Source organism: Leguminivora glycinivorella, chromosome 12, assembly GCF_023078275.1.
Source record: "Leguminivora glycinivorella isolate SPB_JAAS2020 chromosome 12, LegGlyc_1.1, whole genome shotgun sequence".
NCBI classification, from domain to species: Eukaryota; Metazoa; Arthropoda; class Insecta; order Lepidoptera; family Tortricidae; genus Leguminivora; species Leguminivora glycinivorella.
The window spans coordinates 19,688,815-19,713,142 of record NC_062982.1 but is presented as its reverse complement, the minus strand read 5'-3'; the positions used below and the strand labels follow the sequence as shown (position 1 = coordinate 19,713,142).

Sequence of the window (24,328 nt, the reverse complement as noted above, 5' to 3'; positions counted from 1 at the left end):
GTGCATTATGAGTTATGAGTGCATTGTTGTTCTGTTCTGATATTAAGAACCCTATATCAAGCAACGGATACAATAGAGCTGGAAATGTTTCTTTAAAAGATTCTACATAAATACATACACTCGCATCCGTATTACCAAACGGGGTAGGCAGAACACATGACTGCATCTGCGCAACTGTTAAAAATATTGGATTGAGAGAAAACGAAATTTGGTGATAATTTTCTTCAACAAAACCACAGTATAATAAAGACTACTATCGTAAAGTAGGGCCACTCCCGCTCCCCGCTGAAAGTGCCGCCCACCCCCTCTCGGCTACCTCACAGTTACCGCCTGTCAAAAACGCGAACAGTCAACCTGTCATATCTCACTCATACAAGCATAGTACGCGTTCACCTACACGAGCTTAGACTGTGTGCTAGGAACGCGCCTCATTCATATATTTGGTCGCCAGTGTCCGAGGTGTGACAAAACTGTCTAGCTGGAAGAACATCTAAAAGTGGCATTGTCTAAATCGAAATTGATTTTATTGTCATATACGAACATGCCAAATTAACAACGTAGGTATATCTGTTAGTGTCGAACCACAAAATAATAGATTTGAGTTTAATTGTAATTCTGTCATTCCATATGTCCCATGTCCATCCGGAATTCACATAATTAGGTTTATTAGGAAACTTCACGTCCAAAACCTAAGTTAGGTACATGTTACCAAAAAGCCAAATACCCGCGATAACCGCTACGAAATAATGCCTATTAGACCTTGACCGTTGTCTCGTCGTTCAGCAGGCGTAGCCAAATGGCATTGGCAATCGTCGACGACAGACGCTGAAGAAATGCAGTTTGGCTCTGTCGCGCCAGGGGACATTTTTTTCAAAGTTATTTTGTAGCATGGGTACTTTTTACGCGATTCATAATCAGAATCGCGAAGTCTTTCGATCCTGATAGGAAAAAAAATGTCCCATGATATCCATACATTTTTCAGACCGTCCATTTTTCAGACCTTCCATTCCGTTACCACCATACAAAATGTATGAAAAATGGTAACGGAATTGAAAATATTAATATTATCAAAAAACGATCTTAGTAAACCCTTATTCATTTTTAAATACCTAAAAAAACCATGGGACACTTTTTTCTCCTATTAGGATTGAAAGAGCTTGCGATTCTGAGTGGAAAGGAAACCACATAAAAATTTCCAAATCCAAAAAAAGTGGGGTGGACAACTTTGAAAAAAAAAATGGCCCCAATACGCAAGAGCGATAAAGATATTAGAGATAGATAGCTAGGAAACAGATATTATCGTGAGCGTTCGTGCATTTGGCTACATACCCAGAGTTATATATTTTCGTTATTGTATTTTCTGCCGACAAATTTCATTTCGATCGAGTTCGTAAACTTATTAGTTGGACACACGATGTTACTTGTTGATTCGGTATTGTTTGGTTTATTTTGTTTCTATATACTTTATTGAATTGTGTTGATTTTGAGGATTTTATTCAATGTTTTATTATATTTTTATGTCGGACTTAAAGCATACAGTGTGTTAGCCGTGTACGGGCGATAAATTAAATCAGGCAAGATGAATTGATGTTATTTATAGTAATGGACGTTGGCATTTATAGTAATGGACATGTAATGCGGAGGGATGAAAGGCATGTAACGAAAAATATATTACGAATGAATGTGGAAGGTGGTGGAAGTAACGGGAGAGGAAAACCGAGATGGACTGTGTGAGACATGATATGGAACTAAAACAAGTTAATGATGAGATGACGAGTGACAGAGATGTATGGAAGAGAAAGACATGTTGCGCCGACCCCAAGTGACTGGGATAAGGGCAAGAGAATTATGAATGATGATGGACGTTGGCAGACAATAGTACCTTATGATACAAGTGCGAAAAAGCGAGTTTCCCTTTCGCACGTGTATCGTACGGCGTTTTTCAGTACCGTTGGCCCTTTTAAGTTTCGACCTGACAAGAAATGAACCATTTCCCACACTAGTGTGTAAAAAAGGCACCATGTATATTACGATAATAATACTGAAATAGTATATTACGATTTACGATACGAGTGCGGAAAAGAGGAAGTCGTAACTCTCGTCGATTTGAAGCACTCCCTTCGGTTGTGTTTTAATTTATCGGCTCTCGTTTCGAACTTCCTCTTTTTCGCACTTATATCGGGGCATTTTCAAAATTTTGGACACTCCAATTAGCGTAAGTTGTTAACAAAAATTAAGTCACTGTCAGTTTTGTGACGATAATTAGGCCTGATTTAGACGGCGTGCGAACTCGCATGCGATTTTAGTTACATTGCGGGCTGTTGAGGTTAGATTTATTTTGCACAGCCATCAAATACCGCAATGTAATAAAACTCGTATGCGAGTTCTCGTACCGTCTAAATGGGGCCTTAAACATGAAGTTTCAATAAAAATATTGTTTTTGTGTTAGTTACATAAACTTTAAGCGATAATCTACATTCACAATAATCACAATGTGAAAAAAGTAAATTTACATACATACATACATACATACAATCACGCCTGTATCCCATAAAGGGGTAGGCAGAGCACATGAAACTACTAAAGCTTCAGGGCCACTCTTGGCAAATAAGGGGTTAAAAGAAAACGAAACTGTGGAAAAGTAAATTTATAGACATTTTATGCTTAATTGTCGTCACAAAACTGACAGCGAGTTAATTTTTGTTAACGGCTTATGCTAATTGGGGGGAACCAAATTCTGAAAATGCCCCTCGTAATGTACTAAGGTGTACTCGGGTAATTCCGAACGTTAAAAACCGTCAGTAAATTCCGAAAAGGGACCCTTATTACTATATGGAATCACGGGTGATTATCATTTGAATGTCGGAATTATCCGATTAACGGCATTACCCGAATACACCTTATTGTAACTTACACCCGTACACCTACAAAAGTTATGAAACTTTTGGCAGTACAAAATTTACAATATTGTATCAGATTTTACGTTGAATTGTAATTTTATACGATATCAAGTTTAAATTAACGTTCATTGACGTAATTCAAAATGTTTTGACTACATCTTATTTAAACTGATTAATCTCATTATTCACAAGTTTATTAGCTTCAGTTATTTTCATTAGGGTAATTTCGTATCACCGAAATGCTCGGGTAATTTTGAAACCAATCTTGATATGATGGAAATAATGGTGGTTTTTATACGACCTTTGAAATGAGACGACTTTCGGAATTACCCTAATGTACCTTATAGATATAGTTATGTACATTATATTATAAACATTTATTACTTACTTCAATCATACCGTCAGTACTTTGAAAAAATCCCGTCCGTATGTCACACTGCTGTTCAAAGTTCTATTTACCCCTTTTTAACCCCCGATGCAAAAACGACGGAGTGTTATAAGTCTGTTTGTCTGTCTGTCTGTCTGTCTGTCTGTGTGTATGTCTGTCTGTGGCATCGTAGCTCCCGAACGGATGAACCGATTTAGATTTTTTTTTGTTTGAAAGCTGAGTTAGTCGGGAGTGTTCTTAGCCATGTTTCATGAAAATCGGTCCACGATTTTAATATATACAAGCGTAAGTAGGTACAGTCACCATCAGATATATCTGAGCGGCCGGGGCGTGCAAAAATATCTGAACACCCCTTATTGCCTTGACAATAGAAGTGTGTTCAGATATTTGTGAGCACCTTGACCGCTCCGATATTTCTGATGGCGACTGTACACTTATGTAGGTACCTATTTTACCGCCATACAGTTTGTATGAACCCTTATGGCAACGTATATCTTACTTAACCACACGGACTAATTATAATGTACAACGCTACTAACATTTGTTTGGAACAAACAACTGAACACCTGACACCCACACCCCCACACTCAATACCAAAAGGTTCTAACCGCCATAGAATTTGTATACCCGTGTCATTCATGAAGACTTCCGCCTAGACTTAAATTTGACGAACCTGCGCGACTTTGTGGATAGCACGAACTATACTGAGTATGACTTTTGTAAACTAAGTGGTATATATCTAGAAGAGAAATGAGATAAGTACCTACCTTAGGAATGCGATGGAGATATGCTGCTTAGAATAGAAATACAGGGTGACATCGGGGTCGTGTAGCACCAAACTAAAACAAGACTTGCTACTTAATTAGGAATGCAACGCTGCAGATTAGAGTGCCTAAATCAATAAATTTTCCGCTAGTACAAAAAAAAATACAACATAATTTTCTACTTTAGTATCATGGTCACCCTACGCACTTAACAAGACAACCATCTAGGAAAGAACGAAGTGGTAGATTACCTACGATTTATAAAAAGTGATCTTTTACTTTGAAACACTGATCTTTTAGTTTACGTTTAGTATTAAAATCAATTAAAAAGTTCCAAAACATTTAAATGATTTATTAAAATAATAACAATCACCGGGACACTACACAAGTGTTTAAATAAAAAACAATCACCGGTCAGAAACATTACAACACGTAGCCTAAACATACTTCAGGAGCTGTTCGAAGTGTGACCCGCCTTGCTGACGGCACAAGTCTGCTCGTCGCCTAAGGTTATCTTTCAATCTGCCAAGAGCGAACCGATTCATTTTCACATTTTCAAATGCGGCAACAATTCGCTGACGAAGTTCATCGATTGTATTAGACTCTTGTTCGTAGACCAATCTTTTAATTTCACCCCAGAGAAAAAAATCTAGGGGCGTCAGGTCGGGACTGCGAGGAGGCCATGCCACAGGTCCGCCGCGGCCGATCCAGCGCCCTGGGAACTGTTCATCAAGGTAATCACGTACTCGGTGTTCAAAATGAGCCGGAGCACCATCGTGTTGGTAATACATGTTATTCAAGTAATTTACCGGCACTTCTTCCAGTAATTCAGGTACCACTTCTCTCAACATATCGAGGTACTTAGCACCATTTAATCTCCCTTCTATGAAGTAGGGCCCGATAACAACATCGTTCACAATTCCCGCCCATACATTTAAACTAAATCTCACTTGGTATGCATTCCTTCTAGTTAAATGTGGGTTTTCAGCGCTCCAGTAATGTTCATTATGAATGTTGAATAGCCCGATACGAGTAAATGTGCTTTCGTCGGTCCAAAGAATGTTAGTTTCTTGGTTCTCTAAAATCCAGTTACACATGGCCATTCTTGAACCAAAATCTAAAGGTGAAAGATCCTGTACCGGTTTGAAATGGAATGGGTGCAACCCGGTTGCGTTGAGAAGACGCCACACAAAGTATTGACTTACGTTAAATCGTCTAGCGGCTTGCCGAGTGCTTCTTCGTGGATCCTGATTGAAGTACCTTAAAATTTGTTCGTCAAGGTTGTCCGCATATCGTCGTTGTCGTGGCCTGTCACCGCCTCTTGCTTGGGCATGATTCGGCACAGTAAATTGTCCATAATTCCGCAGATTTTGAACCATTGTGGAAATCAATCTCCGGCTTGGGATGGGCAAATCAGGATAGCGTTGGTGAAATAAATCTCGAGCAGTCGTCGCACGATTTGTTTGGTAATAAAACCTTACCATGTCCGACCGCTCAATGTTGGAAAACGGATATGCCGCAGGCATTTTTACTGCTCAATTTCTGATCTTTTAATAATTTTATTTATTTCAATGTTTTGACTTTGTCATAACAGTGATGGTTGACATTTATTTTTCATCTAATCAGTTGTTCGTTAAAGAGGTTTCATTATGAATTGTAAGGTGACCACAATTTAAGTTTAAAACTGGGGTATGGAAAATGTTGTTTAATTAATAAATAGCTGAAATTAATTAAAAACGGACTTTATACGTAAACTCACAATTAATTACCGACTTAGGACCAATAGGTTTGGATCACGACCCAGATTTCAGCCTGTATACAGAGGGAAGCAGCAAACTTTGCAAGTTTCATAAACAGTTTAAGTTTAAGTTTTGCAGGTTAACACTGATTGACTTGCACGTTATCAATTCGCGGATTAGCAAAGGAACGTTCTAGTTTACGATTAAGTTTCATAAATCTCATTGACTGTAAGTAAGTGCGTTTTCACATTATCCGATCCGATGTCGGGAGGAATTAGGAAGATGGTGGCTTACATGTATGGGATATCGGTCCTGCATGCGATATCGGATCGGATAATATGCAAACGCACTAAAAGGTAGTACTTAAAAATAGGTAATGAAATTTAACCCTTGAATCAACAAATAAGATTGTGTGGAATATTGTTGTCATTTTGGGTCAAATAAATAATAATCTTGAGTATATCCACTCACAAATATCCACTCTTCTCTTGGGCTCCCAGACTAAAATAAGTCATACCGTGTACGTAGCCAGCTTTAGTACCTATAGAACACAAAGTTTGATATTAACTGTAACCGTTTGTCTATTCGAATATTTAAAAAAGCGGGCTTAGACTAGAATCAGAGTCTGAGCCTAACAAAATCCTGATTTATAAGAAAGGATTTTTGGAAAAACAAAGGTTATGTTCTTAATCTTCCTAACAACGACCTCTGCAAGGTTTATATTCTCTCAATTAGTGACAGGTCAAGCCGAGCCTAACAGGGGATCTATAACAAGAGACAATGTAGGCCCTCGGCATTGTGTAAGTCCTTTAGTGAAGGACCCTTGGTGGGCGCTGAGGGCCGAAGCATCTGCTGATTTTGTCCTCTCATTTTATACTATTAATTGTATATTTATAGAATTTACTTTCATGTACCTTTTTAGGGTTCCGTAGTCAACTAGGAACCCTTATATATTAGTTTCGCCATGTCTGTCTGTCCGTCCGCGGATAATCTCAGTGACCGTTAGCACTATAAAGCTGAAATTTGGTACCAATATGTATATCAATCACGCTGACAAAGCGGTAAAACAAAAAGTGAAAAAAAAATGTTTTGTTGGGGTACCCCCCCTACATGTAAAGTGGGGACTGATTTTTTTTTCATTCCACCCCAACGTGTGATATATTGTTGGATAGGTATTTAAAAATGAATTAAGGGTTTACTAAAATCGTTTTGTGATAATATTAATATTTTCGGAAATAATCGCTCCTAAAGGAAAAAAAAGTGTCCCCCCCACTCTAACTTTTGAACCATATGTTTAAAAAATATAAAAAAAATCACAAAAGTTGAACTTTATAATGACTTTCTAGGAAAATTGTTTTCAACTTGATAGGTTTAGTAGTTTTTGAGAAAAATACGGAAAACTACGGAACCCTACACTGAGCGGGGCCCGACACGCTCTTGGCCGGTTTTTTATTATTATTCAGTTCTAGCTACTTTTTCTTTTGCTACAGGTAATACGTGATTTTAATCTTTTAAATTCGGCATTAAGTATGTTTATTTCAATCAAATACCATTCTTATGTCAATGTATGTTCGAATTTGCTTATCAACTGAAACTGTACGGTTACCATGGGCTGCCTGTGCCTAAGTCAAAGTCGTATTACTTAACTTAGAAAGTGAATGAGTTTACGTTTGTTTACAATATATTGTGCCTAACTTTACTCCAAAGAAGCTGCTTCTGTTTTATAAGTACCTGCCTTATACTTCACAAACTGACCAATATTTTAGAAGACTTTATTAAAAAAATAACACAGAATAAACTTTAAAGTAAGTACTTAAGGTAAAGTTTGTAAGAAAAGTTAATTCTTATAGACGCTAATATTATATGTTGCATCTTCTTTTTTTTGTTACTGCATAACAGCTCTCCATCAACAGTTGATATAATAACTACAGATGTTCCCAATAATAATTTTGGCCAGTTTTAATTAACTTATCATGTACTGCGGGCGTAACACTCTAGTTGGATAAACTCTCGCATCAGTATGTCTATCACACTTACAAATTGTGCGAAAAGGATGACCTGACGTTATATCATTTATCACGCGACCGTGCTTGCCTGGCTGGATACATCCGGTATAACCGGTACTGAATATTTTCATGATTGAGGCTTTTGACTAACTATTAAGAAAATCAGCATTACTTATTGTAGTTTGTTATCTTGATTTTATTCCTTAAGAAAACCATTGAAATTAGCCTGTCTCCTGCCTCCATAAGGTTTCTTTTATAAATTCAATTTGTATAAATTTCGCCTTCAATAGAAAGGATTTCTTAAGCGAAAAGGCTTAAAAACTTTTCGGCTTAGCTGGCTACCGATTAAACTGACAAGTCGTATTTTCAATACGACAAAGTCCAATCATAGTATAAGGAAGAGTAGACTTACAACCTTGATGCATTAAAGGGGTAAAGTAATTTAAATTCTGGTGAAATCTGTTTGTCTTTGATAGCATTGGCCAAACTCTCGGTTATCTGTTTGCATTATTTCAATTTGGATGAGAGTTTGGTTAAGGCCTAGGCAATTATCTGAAGTGGATTAGTAATTTCGTCACTTAGTCTTTGTCTACAAGCTAAGGACCTAAATGGGAACAGTATAATAATGAGTAATGTCGTACAGTATAGTCACTCCCTGCTTCCCGCTGATGGCTATGGGTATTTCCAGAAATTGGAACATTTGGGACCCAAAATTAGTGAGTTGTTAACAAAAATTAACTCGATGTCATTTTTTGAACACAATTAAAAATAAAATATGTCTAAAAACCAACTTTTTTCATGTTCTAAATGTAGATTATTGCTTATAGTTTACGTAATTAACACAAGCGCAATATTTTTATTGAAATTTCATGCTTAATTGTCGTTACAAAACTGACATTGAGTTAAAATTTTGTTAAAAACTATCACTAACTTTGGGTCTCAATTTAAAAAAAATGCCCCTATACGAGTTTAACGGCCCAGCCACGACATTGGTCTAAGCGCGACAGCGGTGAGCGGCAGCCATACGTGCGAATGAAAAGTCCCATCGCTGTGTCTCGCTCCAATGTATGGCCGCCGCTCACCGCTGCCGCGCTTAGACCAATGTCGTGGCTGAGCCGTAAGACTGTGTGCGTAGGAACACGCTTCTTTCATATATTTGATCGCCAGTGTCCGAGATGTGGTTTGGTTAAGGCCTAGGCAATTATCAGAAGTGGTTTAGTAATTTCATTTACAGCCTTTGAACTTACAGGCTGAGGACCTATTTCTCTCTCGAGGTATTTTTTGATGAGTCTGAAGATTAAAGTAGTTCAGTTGTTTTCGATAAATCCTATTTTTTGTTATTTTTCATTATTCGTGCACCATTTTTACTTGTCTCTGTTTAGCCCGATGGTTGACTGGTAGCCATTATATTAGACATTAAGTCCGCCATTTGTACATTTTTAGGGTTCCGTAGTCAACTAGGAACCCTTATAGTTTCGCCATGTCTGTCGTCCGTCCGTCCGTCCGTCCGTCCGTCCGTCCGTCCGTCCGTCCGTCCGTCCGCGGATAATCTTAGTAACTGTGAGCACTAGAAAGCTGAAATTTGGTACCAATATGTATATCAATCACGCCAACAAAGTGCAAAAATAAAAAATGGAAAAAAATGTTTTATTAGGGTACCCCCCCTACATGTAAAGTAGGAGCTGATATTTTTTTTCATTCAAACCCCAACGTGTGATATATTGTTGGATAGGTATTTAAAAATGAATAAGGGTTTACTAAGATTGTTTTTTGATAATATTAATATATTCGGAAATAATCGCTCCTAAAGGAAAAAAAAGTGCGTCCCTCTAACTCTAACTTTTGATCATATGTTTAAAAAATATGAAAAAAATCACCAAAGTAGAACTTTGTAAAGACTTTCTAGGAAAATTATTTTGAACTTGATAGGTTCAGTAGTTTCTGAGAAAAATACGAAAAACTACAGAACCCTACACTGAGCGTGGCCCGACACGCTCTTGGCCGGTTTTTTATTATTGTGCAATAAAGTTTAAATAAATTAATTGATTAAGTAATTCAAGCCTGTACAGATTGGTTCGAAGTCTTTATGCAAATCGTAATAATCAAATATTGTAGAAGATAACGGGCATGTGACGTCATCATGGCACCACTTTTTAGGGTTCCGTAGTCAACTAGGAACCCTTATAGTTTCGCCATGTCTGTCTGTCCGTCCATCCGTCCATCCGTCCGTCCGTCCGTCCGTCCGTCCGTCCGTCCGTCCGTCCGTCCGTCCGTCCGCGGATAATTTCAGTAACCGTTAGCACTAGAAAGCTGAAATTTGGTACCAATATGTATATCAATCACGCCAACAAAGTGCAAAAATAAAAAATGGAAAAAAATGTTTTATTAGGGTACCCCCCCTACATGTAAAGTGGGGGCTGATTTTTTTTTCATTCCAACCCCAACGTGTGATATATTGTTGGATAGGTATTTAAAAATGAATAAGGGTTTACTAAGATCGTTTTTTGATAATATTATTATTTTCGGAAATAATCGCTCCTAAATGAAAAAAAGTGGGTCCCCCCCTCTAACTTTTGAACCATATGTTTAAAAAATATGAAAAAAATCACAAAAGTAGAACTTTATAAAGACTTTCTAGGAAAATTATTTTGAACTTGATAGGTTCAGTAGTTTTTGAGAAAACTACGGAACCCTACACTGAGCGTAGCCCGACACGCTCTTGGCCGGTTTTTACGACAATGTATAAGTACTACCTACTGATAGCCAGCTGGTTTCAAACCTTCATTATTTTACCTACTGGAGAGAAAAGCAGTACAGTGCGATTAAAATCAGTTAACGATTCGGCATTTACCTATCGTGAGCTTCGGCTTCGGCTTCGGCTCTTATCGTGATCGCATAAGTGTGAGCAAGATAGATATAAACCCGAATCGTTAAGTGATGTTAATCGTACTGTAACATGGTGCTGATTGAAGACTGAGTAGAATAGCTATTTATGTCTCTCTTAGTCTCTTTTATTCCGCTCGCAATCCGTGCTCGTTAGTTCCCGCCGGCGTCCGCTGCGCGCAACGCCAGCGTTCGTCCGGCGCACCGCTATCATTGCGCTCCGCTAACACTCCGATAACGGTCCGCTAACGCTCCGCCTACGCTCCCAAAACGCGCATGTGTGGCCGAGCTTTTACTCCAATTTGCCTCGCTTTCAACTCGCCTATTTTCTATTCTACATTCTCATAAATATACCTGTCAGTGGCGGCTGGTGAAAATTTCTGCTAGGCAACACTGAGCAAAAAGAAACTTTACCTTAACATTAATAGGTACTTTACTAGTAATCAATTTAAAGAAAGCCGGTGGGAATCGGCTTGAATGGACCAGCCGCTGCTGATACCTGTTTTACATGAAAATAATTCGCCTCAATCAAAATTCTTACAGCATAGGCCTCTGGAGCTAAAAGGGTCGCGCAGATTTGCCATCCCAGGGGATAAGAAAGTTCCAGAAATCTTCTATTGGAATCTTAACTTTTCACGATGGAAAAATGACACGATAGTATTTTTTATTCGGATTACAAAAGAAATCTGAATATTGTTATTGTACTACCTTTTGCCCGCGGCTTCGCTCGCGTTAAATTTCATTCATTCAACTATGCCCACTTAAAAAATCCCGCTAATTCGTCAAACAAACAAACAAACAGACACACACATTATTTTGAATGGATGTATGGGAATTATATACATACCCTACCTCAAATATCACTATATTCATAGCTGAAAATAGCATGAAAATTCAGTAGTTTTTGAGTTTATCGCGAACACAACGTATAGACGGATAAAGTCTAAGAAAAAAACCGGCCAAGAGCGTGTCGGGCCACGCTGTGTAGGGTTCCGTAGTTTTCCGTATTTTTCTCAAAAACTACTAAACCTATCAAGTTCAAAACAATTTTCCTAGAAAGTCTTTATAAAGTTCTACTTTTGTGATTTTTTTCATATTTTTTAAACTTATGGTTCAAAAGTTAGAGGGGGGACGCACTTTTTTTTTCTTTAGGAGCGATTATTTCCGAAAATATTAATATTATCAAAAAACGATCTTAGTAAACCCTTATTCATTTTTAAATACCTATCCAACAATATATCACACGTTGGGGTTGGAAGGAAAAAAAATATCAGCCCCCACTTTACATGTAGGGGGGGTACCCTAATAAAACTTTTTTTTCCATTTTTTATTTTTGCACTTTGTTGGCGTGATTGATATACATATTGGTACCAAATTTCAGCTTTCTAGTGCCAACGGTTACTGAGATTATCCGCGGACGGACGGACGGACGGACAGACAGACATGGCGAAACTATAAGGGTTCCTAGTTGACTACGGAACCCTAAAAACGTACCTCAAAGCCATAGAAAAAAAGGTACGGTGGCTTAGATGGCGTTACACCTTTGAGGGACGCTCGGCTAGATGGCGCTTATATTAATATTTGACATTTTAACACATATCAAGCTTAAGAATATGGACCAAATTGTCAAAACTGAGGTTTAAAAGTTTTAAGCTTGTGTCGAGAGATGGCAGTCTATGTACTGTGATTACATACTTAACTTTGACAGTAACTCTCTTTAATAGTTGATCCTCTTTGGTTGATAGTGATAGTGAAACATAAAACAGCTTTCAAGCAAATTCAAACTTAATTGTTTTACCCTTGACCTTGGACCGATACGTAGGAATATGGACACAAATGAATATTGACTTTGACAACTAGCTTTATAGTTATTAACTAGGTGTCTGAATACTTAGGGCGTAGGTTTGAAACCTGAAATAGGACACCTAACAGAATAATTAACAGTTGTGTAATTTGATTGAAAAGTAATTTCTAACTTCACATCACAATTACCACAGCTCTTATTACCAATTAGTAATTTACCTATTACCAATAAGTTTTATTTTTAGGCTATATCTATTTGTACCTACCTATTTTCTGTAATAATTGTAAAACTTTAATTTGACAATAAATTTAATTTAACTTTTAAATTTTCATTTGTAATTATGTCTATTAGGTAAAGTTTAAATAGGTATTTGTTTTGTCTACCAACTCGTATATCCTACTTTATTTCAAATCATTTTTACAATATCGCTGTACTAGTCCAATAAAAACATTACGCACTTGGAATAAATGTCATAATAAGACTATGGTTTGGGCAGTGAGGTCTATCTCTTACTTATGCGCACAAGGATAGTAATTAAGGCAATTAGCCGTTTTTTAACAACGCCGACGCAACGGGGTGGCATTTTTCGAACGTCAACGTCACAATAAAGCGGGCGTTAATGAGACGTCGACGTTCAAACGCTAAATGAGAGGGGGCAGTGGGCCCTACTTACTAATAACATTTTGTTTCGTGGGGGTCTTTCTAACACGTATTTCATTGTCCACAGAAGAGGAAGGCACAGAACTTGAACTCGAAGCGCTGTACCGCCGGTACTGCGTGCGGCTCAAACACGCGCTGTTCGTGTCTGCGCTGTGTGTGACGCTCACATTCACGCTCATGTTGCTGAGCGCTGTGTGCATCCTCCATGCTGATGTAAGTAACTGTATCATCACAGCTTGAAGCGCTGTACCACCGGTACTGTATGCGGCTCAAACACGCGCTGTTCGTGTCTGCGCTGTGTGTGACGCTCACATTCACGCTGATGTTGCTGAGCGCTGTGTGCATCCTCCATGCTGATGTAAGTAACTGTATTATCACAGCTTTAAGCGCTTTACCGCCGGTATGGACTTCGACATGGACTTTCAATAGGGACTGAGCTCACACTTTTTTTGCCATACTAAATTGAACTTTATCACCGGCGCAGAAAGGCGTTCTTATCAGACTAGTAAAAGTGTGTCCACATGAGAGGGTCAAAGTTGGGGCTGGTGTCCCTCTCGAACGTGTGACCAGTGTTAAAGAGATTACTATAGTAGTAGTATTTTTACCTATATGATAACTAAGTCTATAAACTTCTTAAATTATTTTTGTATTATATCGAGGCAAGGATATAAATACCTTGTAACGAATTGGTAAGTCATTATTATGAAGCCATAAAACCAATTTGCGCAATTAAAAAAAAACTTTAATTCGGTATTAGTAGATTTGGTAGTAACTTTGAATATTGACTGGTATCCCCAAATAATGACAGTGATGACTTCATTCGAATAATTTTGACAGTGGCTATAAGTGCGAGAGGGACACCAGCCCCAACTTTACCCTCTCATGTGGACACACTTTTTGGCCTAACAACTCAATCTAGCTTAATCCATACTAATATTATAAATGCGAAAGTAACTCTGTCTGTCTGTCTGTCTGTCTGTCTGTTACGCTTTCCCGCTTAAACCACGCAACCGATTTTGATGAAATTTGGAACAGACAATCTTTAGACCCTGAGACAGAACATAGGCTACTTTTTATTTCGAAAAAAAGGGATGAAGGGGTTGAAAAAGAGGTTGAAAGTTTGTATGGGATTTCTTAATTTTAAATGATAAAACCATGAAACTTTATATTTTAGCACTTGATAAGAAATCATTAAACATATATTTAAAGTCACATACAGGTCGAACGCGATTAATTAACATTATATTTTTACCTTTAAAATAAACATGGTGGGAAATAAACATTAACTAAAAGCGGGTAGATTATATTTATTTGTCTACCCCGAACATTTATATAAATTAATATCGGGTAGTTTTGTGTTGTTTACATCTCCGGTGACATTTTGCTGGGACATCAGTCTTCCGCGACCACGGCCAGTGCAACCTGGCCGAAACGTTGGGAAAAAAGGTAAAAATAATGTTAATTAATAGCGTTCGACCTGTATGTGACTTTAAATATGTGTACAAAGCGCGAGAACTTAAAGTGTTATATCATTAAACATCTTGATAAGGGATAGGGATAGGGACAGGGATAGCGATAGGGATAGCGATAGGGAAAGCGATAGGGATAGCAATAGGGATAGCAATAGGGATAGCGATAGGGATAGCGATAGGGATAGCGATAGCGATAGCGATAGCGATAGCGTTAGCGTTAGCGATAGCGATACGGATACGGATACGGATAATATGGGTATCGTTAGAGGGATACGGATAATCGGTCGGCGGTCTCTTACAATCAATGTGCTCTAAGACGATCGTTGTTTGCTTGCTTGAAGATTACGTTTGCGATAAGTATAAGCAAAATGTAAAAAATTGTAAGGGATAATAGAAAAAAGTACTTTTTACCCACCGATCATAGTGTCGAAATACGGGCTATGTGGGATGTTTATAAAGGTTTCCCCAGCGTATATAGAATTACCTACGCTGTGGTCGATGTGTAATATTTCTACAATCATTGCAAGCAAAAGTATTATGTGCAATCGAAATAATCGTAGATAAATATACCTACAGAGAAACCTACGGTCCCTACGGATCCAAATGAAAATCTTAATGAATACTTTTATTACGCGGGCGAAGCCGCGGGTAAAAGCTAGTAATATATAAATCTATGCATGCGGCTCAAACACGCGCTGTTCGTGTCTGCGCTGTGTGTGACGCTCACATTTACGCTCATGTTGCTGAGCGCTGTGTGCATGGAGGATTCCATGCTGATGTAAGTAACTGTATAGTCGCAGCTTGCGAGATACTGCGTGTGATTGATCTGTTTGTATCATAGCTGCCATCACTGTGCATGCAGCATGTCCCGCTCAATTGCATTTGAGCTTGGAAATGATGCTCGCACCTTGGTGCGGCGTCAGATCTCGACATTACTCACTCGGTCTAGAAGTTTAGTGCCAAGCATGGTGTGCTCCATTTTATTATGAGACAAAGACCGGGGCCCGTTTCTCGAAAGGTACAAGCCTTGTATTACAAGTGTGTTTCCATGACAACCCATACGATTTGACAGTTCGCGCACTTGTAATACAAGGCTTGTACCTTTCGAGAAACGGGCCCCAGGGGCCCATTTCTCGAAGCTACAAGTTACAATTTACAAGTGGTTGTCAATGTCTAATGTGACAAGTTGGAAAGAGACTTCCACTTGTAACTTGTAACTTTCAGTTTTGAGAAATGGGCCCCAGCTAAGATAACAATCTAATTTTATACACTTTTGCTAAGGCAAAACTTAGAGGTAAGCCTCTAAGTACCTATGTGGCGTATTTTATTAGGCATTTAATCTTTTAACCGCCAAAGTCTTCATCACACGCGCGCATCCTTCGGACATTCCTCCAAGGTTTACGATAACGCACTGGGAAAAGTAGCCGTGCCGTTCAAAGGGTTAAACGCTTATTAATTTACCTAATTACCAAACTCCACATACTAAAGCTCTAACCAACTTCCCCTAAGTGATGTTTATTAACAGTAAACTAGTGTATTAAATTCGTTAGAGGCGGCTTGCGGCTTTTGGAATTAGCTGGGAATAATATAGATGCATGTATTATGGTATATAATATAATTAATGTAAATAAGTCTTGTATTTATCTCCGTGTTATCATCCTCTTAGCTTCGGATACGACTAATTTGGAGAAGCGTCTTTCATCAGCCGGCGTACCATGCTTCCAATTTTATCACTTATCCACGTGGATAAGACATCTGTCTGATCTGTCACTCTCACACTGCCATACTTGCTAAAGCGTGACAGATGTCTTATCCACGTGGATAAGTGATAAAATTAGAAGCATGATACGCCGGCTGATCTACCAATCTCGATGAGAAATTAGGCCTATTGGCTAGTCCATATTTCTCTGAATTCGAATGTTATGAGTTTTCTAACAATGGCTTTTAACTATCTAACCAGAGACCGGAGACAATTGCTTACGCTACTTAGTGAACTGTAGTTACGCAAGTCTCTCTTGCTCTTCCGCGATGCAGACAGCTGACGATTTTTATTAATTGTTCATAATAGCGTCTAAATTATCACCTGACAAAGTAGGAAACGGGAGGCGATGACTGAATATACAATATTTTGTACCTGTTTCAGGCTGCCATTTTTTAATACACCAACAAAGCGCCAGCTGACTTTCATTGAGGGTTGACTATTCATGTCCGTTAATCTATATAATATACGATGTATCGCCCTGGAGGCAATTGGTCATGGAAGCCTGTGGCCTACTTCACAATAGTGACAATTGCCACCCGACAGTGACACTTTGTTGTTCGTTGCCTGTTCATGTTCAAGAAGGAAATATTGACGCTGAGTAACTATGTTATAAAAAACAACTGTCCGGTTAACGGAGTACGCTGGTTCGAATCCAACTTGGAACACTTGGAGGCATTGGTAATTTTCTTTGTAGGTATATTACATTGATAAAATTCTTTATTTACATGAACATATTTACATAATAATAACAAACTAAGACTAAACTTAAAAGCTAGATAATGTCTAAAATAGGCCCTTGAGGCATTGTACCAAGGATACTGGCGACATTTCCTCGCCGTATCGCAATGCTGATACGTTGTGCGAGGAAGTCGCCAGCTCTTCGGTCACCAGTTACCTCAACCAGACGCTTCGCGATTTCTGTGAACATTTATTTAATGTTAACTAATAGTTACCCAGAAATAGGCACAGAATAGGCTAGTTTCCTATACTTAAAATAAAATATTTTATGCAGTGCACGAAATAAAGCACCACATAATTACAAGAAAAATATGGACAGTAGTTATTTTTAAACATAATTTCTATTTAATAAGTCAAAGAGGAACATAATTATGAAGTAAATGAATTGACCGTGACGTCACTCCTCAGTATTTCATAGTAATTCCATGTTAGCGAATCGTTTTGACAGTTCATAAAAAGAAGCTGATTTGACTAGTAGAGGAAACTAGCCTATTGTCAGTGTCAAGTTTAGTGTCAATGTCATTGTGAATTGTGGTTCGGGGTTCGAAGTAGGGTTGCAAATAGAAAAAAAACCAAATGTTTTTTTCAGAATTATGAAAAAAAAAACATGAAAAAAACCGAGCACCATGGTTTTTTTTCTAAATATGTTTTTTTTTTCAGATGAACAAATAATTCGATAATACCGGTTTTTCGTGACTTGTAACTTGTTTCAATAACAAAACATACATTTTAATTCGATTAACATTCAGTATACAAACGTTTATTGAGGAATCCCCGATGCTGCGTGCAGCGTGGAGAGGCGGTGGTGTTGCCAACAGTAAATAGTGATAACTACCAACTACAGATTTCGTAAATGTTACTTTTATAAGACCAGAAATTAAAGTTATTTGATTAAATTCGTTTAATAGTTGACATTAAGTCTAAAAAACCGTATAAAAGTATTAACTGCTTTGCAAATTTTGAGATTTCGTACTTTAGAAAAAAAACATACTCCAGAAAAAAACTGTTTTTTTTTCAAGGTTTTTTTTTCATGTTTTTTTTAAGCCAGAAAAAAGAACCGTTTTTTTGCAGCCCTAGTTCGAAGAGACGCGATGATAGCGCGAGCGAGTTATAGTTCGTCGCAGAGCATGAACTATAAATCGCTCGTTGTCTCTTTCATTTACACGGGAGCGACTATCTTTTGTTCGTTTCTATAGCCGATAGCTCATAGCTTACTCGCTTTTGGTAAGACCAGTGCCTTAGCTTTTATATCTACGTATACATCTTAATCAACTCACCGCGAGCCTAATTCGTTGCATGTTTAAGACTTAATACCACCATAAATTAAATATAACAAGATCATACCATCCCATACATTAAAATGCGACCGCCTACGAACGCGCTTACACTCCACCACACATAGATGGCGCCACAAAAAATACCTTGTTGCCACCGATTATTTGTAGATTGGCATTGTGTCAATTCCAAGCCGTAAATCTATGTCAAAACTTTTGACTCAAAAGTGACACTTAACGCCATCTACAAGTATAAATGAAAGCAACAAGACATTTTTTTTGTGGCGCCATCTATGTGTGGTGGAGTGTAAGCGCGGTCTTAGGCGGTCGCATTTTAATGTATGGGATGGTATGATCTTGTTATATTTAATTTATGATACCACGCAGTTTGTGAGATGCTTTAATTAGATACAGAATTTATAATCCCACTACTCCTACGCGCATCAGCGGGTTAGCCTGCTTAGGTATTAAATTTCATCAAGAGCTTTCCGGACCTAAGCCTCATGTTAACTAAATAAACGCCACTAAGCCGTCAGCGGGATCAAAGAGAACAGACTACTTGGTGAAAGTCAAACTGAGCGGTTTTCAATCGCTAAACTAAATAATAAGAACAATTAAAATTGTACAGAATGAAATCGGTATGCATTTTTATCTTTTTTTTTTGTTTGGTACTTATAAGTAAGAACATTTAATTTTTTACTTTATCATTCGATTATAAAAACTTGTGCAAATATTTCAATAGATATGTTTAAAAAACGAATCAAAATCCACAAAAATAACTCATAAAATTATATTGATACTGGGGGCCGATTTTTGAGTCTCACTGTCACTAAAATACCGGTTGAAAACGGTGAATTGCCTACTATTTTCAGTGACAATTTTTTGAATTCGAACGCCGTGAGATTCAAAAATCGGCCCCCTGCTGCTAAATCAATAAAACAATTACAGAATTTACCCGGTCTCAATTGATTGTATTCAACTGACTATGAATGTGTCTAATACATAAAGCTATTATTTTCTATTCAAATCGCGCGTATCATTACTAAGTGGCTATTCTGTACTATATATGCAAAAAGCATGATACTTCGGTAGTAATCTCATAAACCATAATTGTGCGGGACGGAGACTTAACACGATCTGCAGTGACCTTAGACCTAATCCTATTATATGAGCTGGGCAAAGGGTATCGTATTAAACTGTCTGGTATGACAGGACAGACATTGAGAGATTGCAACTGATTGATGAAGGAAATAGTTTGTAAAAGGAAGCTTATGGTCAAAGAAAAAGTCTGAAAATCTAACAGTGTTATTGAATTACCTAAGGGTTTTTATATTTATCGTCTCGTTTACGACGGAACTTCAGACCTACTCAGTATATTATTTTGATAATTTCTTCATCGATTTGTTTTATAACAGATAAATTCGTAGTTCACAAGACACTAAAACCGAGCGTATCACTACCAACTGGCTAGTCTGTGCTATCTGCCAAAAGCATGATACTTCGGGAGTAATCTCATAAACCATAATTGTGTGGGACGGAGACTTAACACGATCTGCAGTGACCTTAGACCTAATCCTATTATGTGTGCTGGGCAAAGGGTATCGGATTAAACTGTCTCGTATGGCAGACATGAGAGATTGCAACTGATTGATGGAGGAAATAGTTTGTAAAAGGAAGCCGATTGTAAAAGAAAATACTGATATTTAGCTGTATTTTTTTTTGAGTGTTATGATTGTATGTTAAAATATGTATTTGGGTATGTTTTTCGCCGTGGTTTTCACGATAACGTTCCGAGGCTCATCTGTACTGAAAAACGTCGTACGATACACGTGCAAAAAGGAAATTCGTAACTCGTGTCAATTTAAAACACTCCCTTCGGTCGTGTTTTAATTTATCGCCACTCGTTTCGAACTTCCTTTTTTACGCACTTGTATCGTAATGTACTATTATACAATCGTGATATAATGCAAAGCTTTACAGTCGAGTACCATGTTTAGGCCACGAAGCTTGCTGAGTGGCCTAATAGTACGGTACGAGAGTGAAAAGCTTAATTATATCACTATTGTATACAATACTTTTTCTATGAGTCATCATCTTCATCATCTATGGACGAAAAATACCATCATTCAAGTTAAAATTAATGTTAATAGCGTCGTTCACCGTTGTATCAACATCTAATTACCTGGCAACCAATTGTTTGTAATAACCGTCTCTGATTGATCGATAACGCGATAGATAAAAAAAACGTGTTTCAGATGCAGAAAAATTTGCCAGGTATCACAAATTACTAAAGAACTTGTATGAAGTTCTATTTTTGAAATTATTACAGTTAACTAAAAGTGAACTGTAATGAAATATTATAGTTGACTAAGTGTCAAAGACTATCTAACACTGAAATGTGGTGTCCTATTGACAGATTAAAGTCAACGAGTAGACAAAAAAAAATAGGCGTGGTGTATTTCCTTTCACTAGTGAAATGACAAATCAAATATGAATATTACATTTCTAGGGGATTATTAAAAGTTAACGCCTTTTTTTCAGCTGGAATTCCTAAGGGTGTAGGAAATTACAGAAGAAAAATATTAACTATCTAAGTATTCTAATATTTGACTAGTCTGATATATCTGGTCGCAGGCTTGGTGCCTGCAGTAATCCGATAAAGTTGCCGGAGACATGGCGTTTGACCCTAATGCGGGTAATGTGCGGCTCGAGTGGTCTGAAAGGGCCATAACATCCGACTTGGACAGTCCAATGACGTTTATTCGCCTTTGTTGACAGTACGTAAGGGTTCTCGGGGTTCTTATTAAAGCTTATAAGGGGCGCATTTCCCTCCCTTGATATATTTATTATTGAAAGCTATGATTAAATTACATCGAATTGTGTAATGTTACATTACTACAGAGGCCGGGAAAGGGGTTGCCGGTCGAAAATATATAGACGGACTAGCGAAGCGAGGTCTGATAGGTCTGAGGCAGGCAACCCCATATTTCCCGTCCAGGTATGTATAGTGCTTTTCTCAAACATAGTATAAAATATAATATAACCTCGATAAGACATGATAGGCGTGTTTAATTTAACCCTTTTATTAGAGTTCTTTTTGATCAATTTTTATTAAGCAGAAACGTCTGCTAACGATTCTAAACATTTTTATATTAAAGGAAAAAATGGAAAAATTTACGCTTCCGGCGGGACTTGAACCCGCACCATTTTTGCAATCCGTGCAATGCTCTTACCAATTGAGCTACGGAAGCCACGCCGGACTTCGCAAATCTTTCCATGCCTTTCCTTTTGTACACACGTCTTGGGGTGACGTCTAGCGCCATCTACCGACAGACTATTACATCTTGTAACGGCACTGGAGTCTCAAGTTATATTGAGAATTCACCAGTAACAATGTGCTAACCCATACTAAATTAATTTTTATTAAGCAGAAACGTCTGCTAACGATTCCATTTTTTCCTTTAATATAAAAATGTTCTTTTTGAACATCGTAAATCGAAAAAGGTCCCTTCAATATGTGACAATATCCTTGGAAATAAAATGTATCATCATTGGACGTTCCGACAAATCGGTTACGAGAAATAGAAGCAATACCCCATGGTTACATTTGTTCCGGTTGACCTGGTTACCTACGAATATTTGTGAGTGCGTTTAGTAAAACGTCCCACTTTGTCGGTTACCATGCATTATGGCGAGATTTACTTGTATCCTTATATGAATAAACTAACAAGGCGGCTTTATAGCAATCGACAGAGTGGGACGTTTGCCGTGCACACTCACATTTAGGTACCTACTGTGAAGTCCGTGAATAAACATTGAAATATCGTTTATTTCAATCTCTGTACAAATACATAAAAGGTAAAATGGACAGAGCCCGGGGCCGCCAGACCTTCCTCAGATTCTCAAGGATGAAACTTTGGGATAATCTAGAGTTCGTCTCGACGTTTAATGTCTGCATATTACCTATTTCGGTCCGTCAGCCATTTTTGTGCTATAAGGTTTTTTTTTAATACGCGGACTTTCCTTGCATTCTCAATGTGTTAGAAAATACTGTTAGGAATTGATCATCATCATTTCCTAACCATTTGCGCCGGCCGTAGCTTCAGAAATGATAATTATCAAATCCTTACAGTCTTTTCTATTACATATTTATATAAAAACCGGCCAAGAGCGTGTCGGGCCACGCTCAGTGTAGGGTTCCGTAGTTTTCCGTATTTTTCTCAAAAACTACTGAACCTATCAAATTTTTTAAACATATGGTTCAAAAGTTAGAGGGGGGGGACGCACTTTTTTTTCCTTTAGGAGCGATTATTTCCGAAAATATTAATATTATCAAAAAACGATCTTAGTAAACCCTTATTCGTTTTTAAATACCTATCCAACAAAATATCACACGTTGGGGTTGGAATGAAAAAAAAAAATCAGCCCCCACTTTACATGTAGGGGGGGTACCCTAATAAAACATTTTTTTCCATTTTTTATTTTTGCACTTTGTTGGCGTGAATGATATACATATTGGTACCAAATTTCAGCTTTCTAGTGCTGACGGTTACTGAGATTATCCGCGGACGGACGGACAGACAGACATGGCGAAACTATAAGGGTTCCTAGTTGACTACGGAACCCTAAAAAAGCCTACTGAGACTTTATTCTAGTTGTTGCAGCGTAGCTGAAACGACCATCGTTGACGCTATGAAACGCAATCTTTTCTCTGTCGCTCCACTATATAAGAGCGGTTAGGACAGATACGAAACGCTTACAAAGCGTAAGCGATTGTGACGTTGGCTAGGTACAAACCCGTAAAGTGGTCACAGAATATTGGAATCCCTTTAGCGTCCATGTTTTCACTGTTTCTAATTATCGCGCTGTCGCAATCTGATGTTATTGCTCTTTCTAATTGAAAATTGTTGGATCGTTTTTATGCTATGTTTTCTATTCTTTATCGAGAGCGTTAAGAAGCATGGCTGGTGTGAAGTTTAGTGATAGATGTTATTTTTGCCTGATTACGTAAAAGTATTCTTTAAAAATATTTTTTGCGGTTTTTAAGTCATAAGAAAATATAGTGAATTTTGTTTCGGTTAATTGGACAGTAAGTAATAATATAAGACAAAATTTAAAAAAGGGTCAAGTAGCCTATTTAGATTTTTTTTATCATGACACAATTTTATTGCGAAAATGCGCCGACTCAGCATGTGCTCCGGCATTGCTGTCGCAAGCAGGGACCGGACAACCCCTTCCGCGCTACAAACCTTTCATTGGGAATCCCTAACGTAAGGACGACCCAATCGAGAGACTCTCCCTTTCGAACTGCAAGCCCATTCATTTGACTAGCCCTTACAAAAAACTAAGCAAAACAATAAAGCTAGCCCTGTGCATTGGCTTAGCGCTATCCGATACGGCTTGCAAGCCTTTAATAAGGGTTACCCTTATTTTAAGCGCTATTTATAAGGCTTTCCCTTTTGTTAAAGCGTAGTCGAGCCTTGCGTAAAAGAGACAGGATTATGAATCTAAGCTATTGTAAGAACAGGAAGGAAAATGCGCTGTTGCCACTCCGCACTATGCGCCCCATTTTTAATTTTGCAACGAAACATGTTTTCGTTGGATAAAAGTAGAACACGGCTAGAAATTATTTTTAATGAACTGGGAGACAAGGAAGTGATGGATCGCCTGATGGTAAATGATCATCGTCGCCCATAGATCAGTATGTACGTTCGTACGTATGAATGTATGTAGGTATGTATGAATGTATGTAGGTATGTATGTATGAATATAATTATGTAAATATGTATGTATGCATGTAAATATACAGTGTTGGCCGAAAATCAATACAATTAACCATTAACATTACACATTGAAAACGTTAATTGCCAACATAAAAACAAGCCGTTTTCGTCATCCAACTCGCCTTGATGAGTTAATTGGGTGAGCAGTTCCTAAG

At 37.9% G+C, this 24,328-nt stretch overlaps 1 protein-coding gene across 1 annotated transcript in view; it reads left to right on the top strand.

Annotated features, from left to right (window-relative positions):
- The window catches only part of LOC125232035 (adenylate cyclase type 2), a 348,143-nt gene that overhangs the window by 77,695 nt on the left and 246,120 nt on the right, over nucleotides 1-24,328 (top strand). Inside the window, 1 exon segment of the mRNA XM_048137646.1 lies at nucleotides 13,212-13,357. Within this exon segment, the coding sequence (XP_047993603.1) occupies nucleotides 13,212-13,357 (146 nt within the window).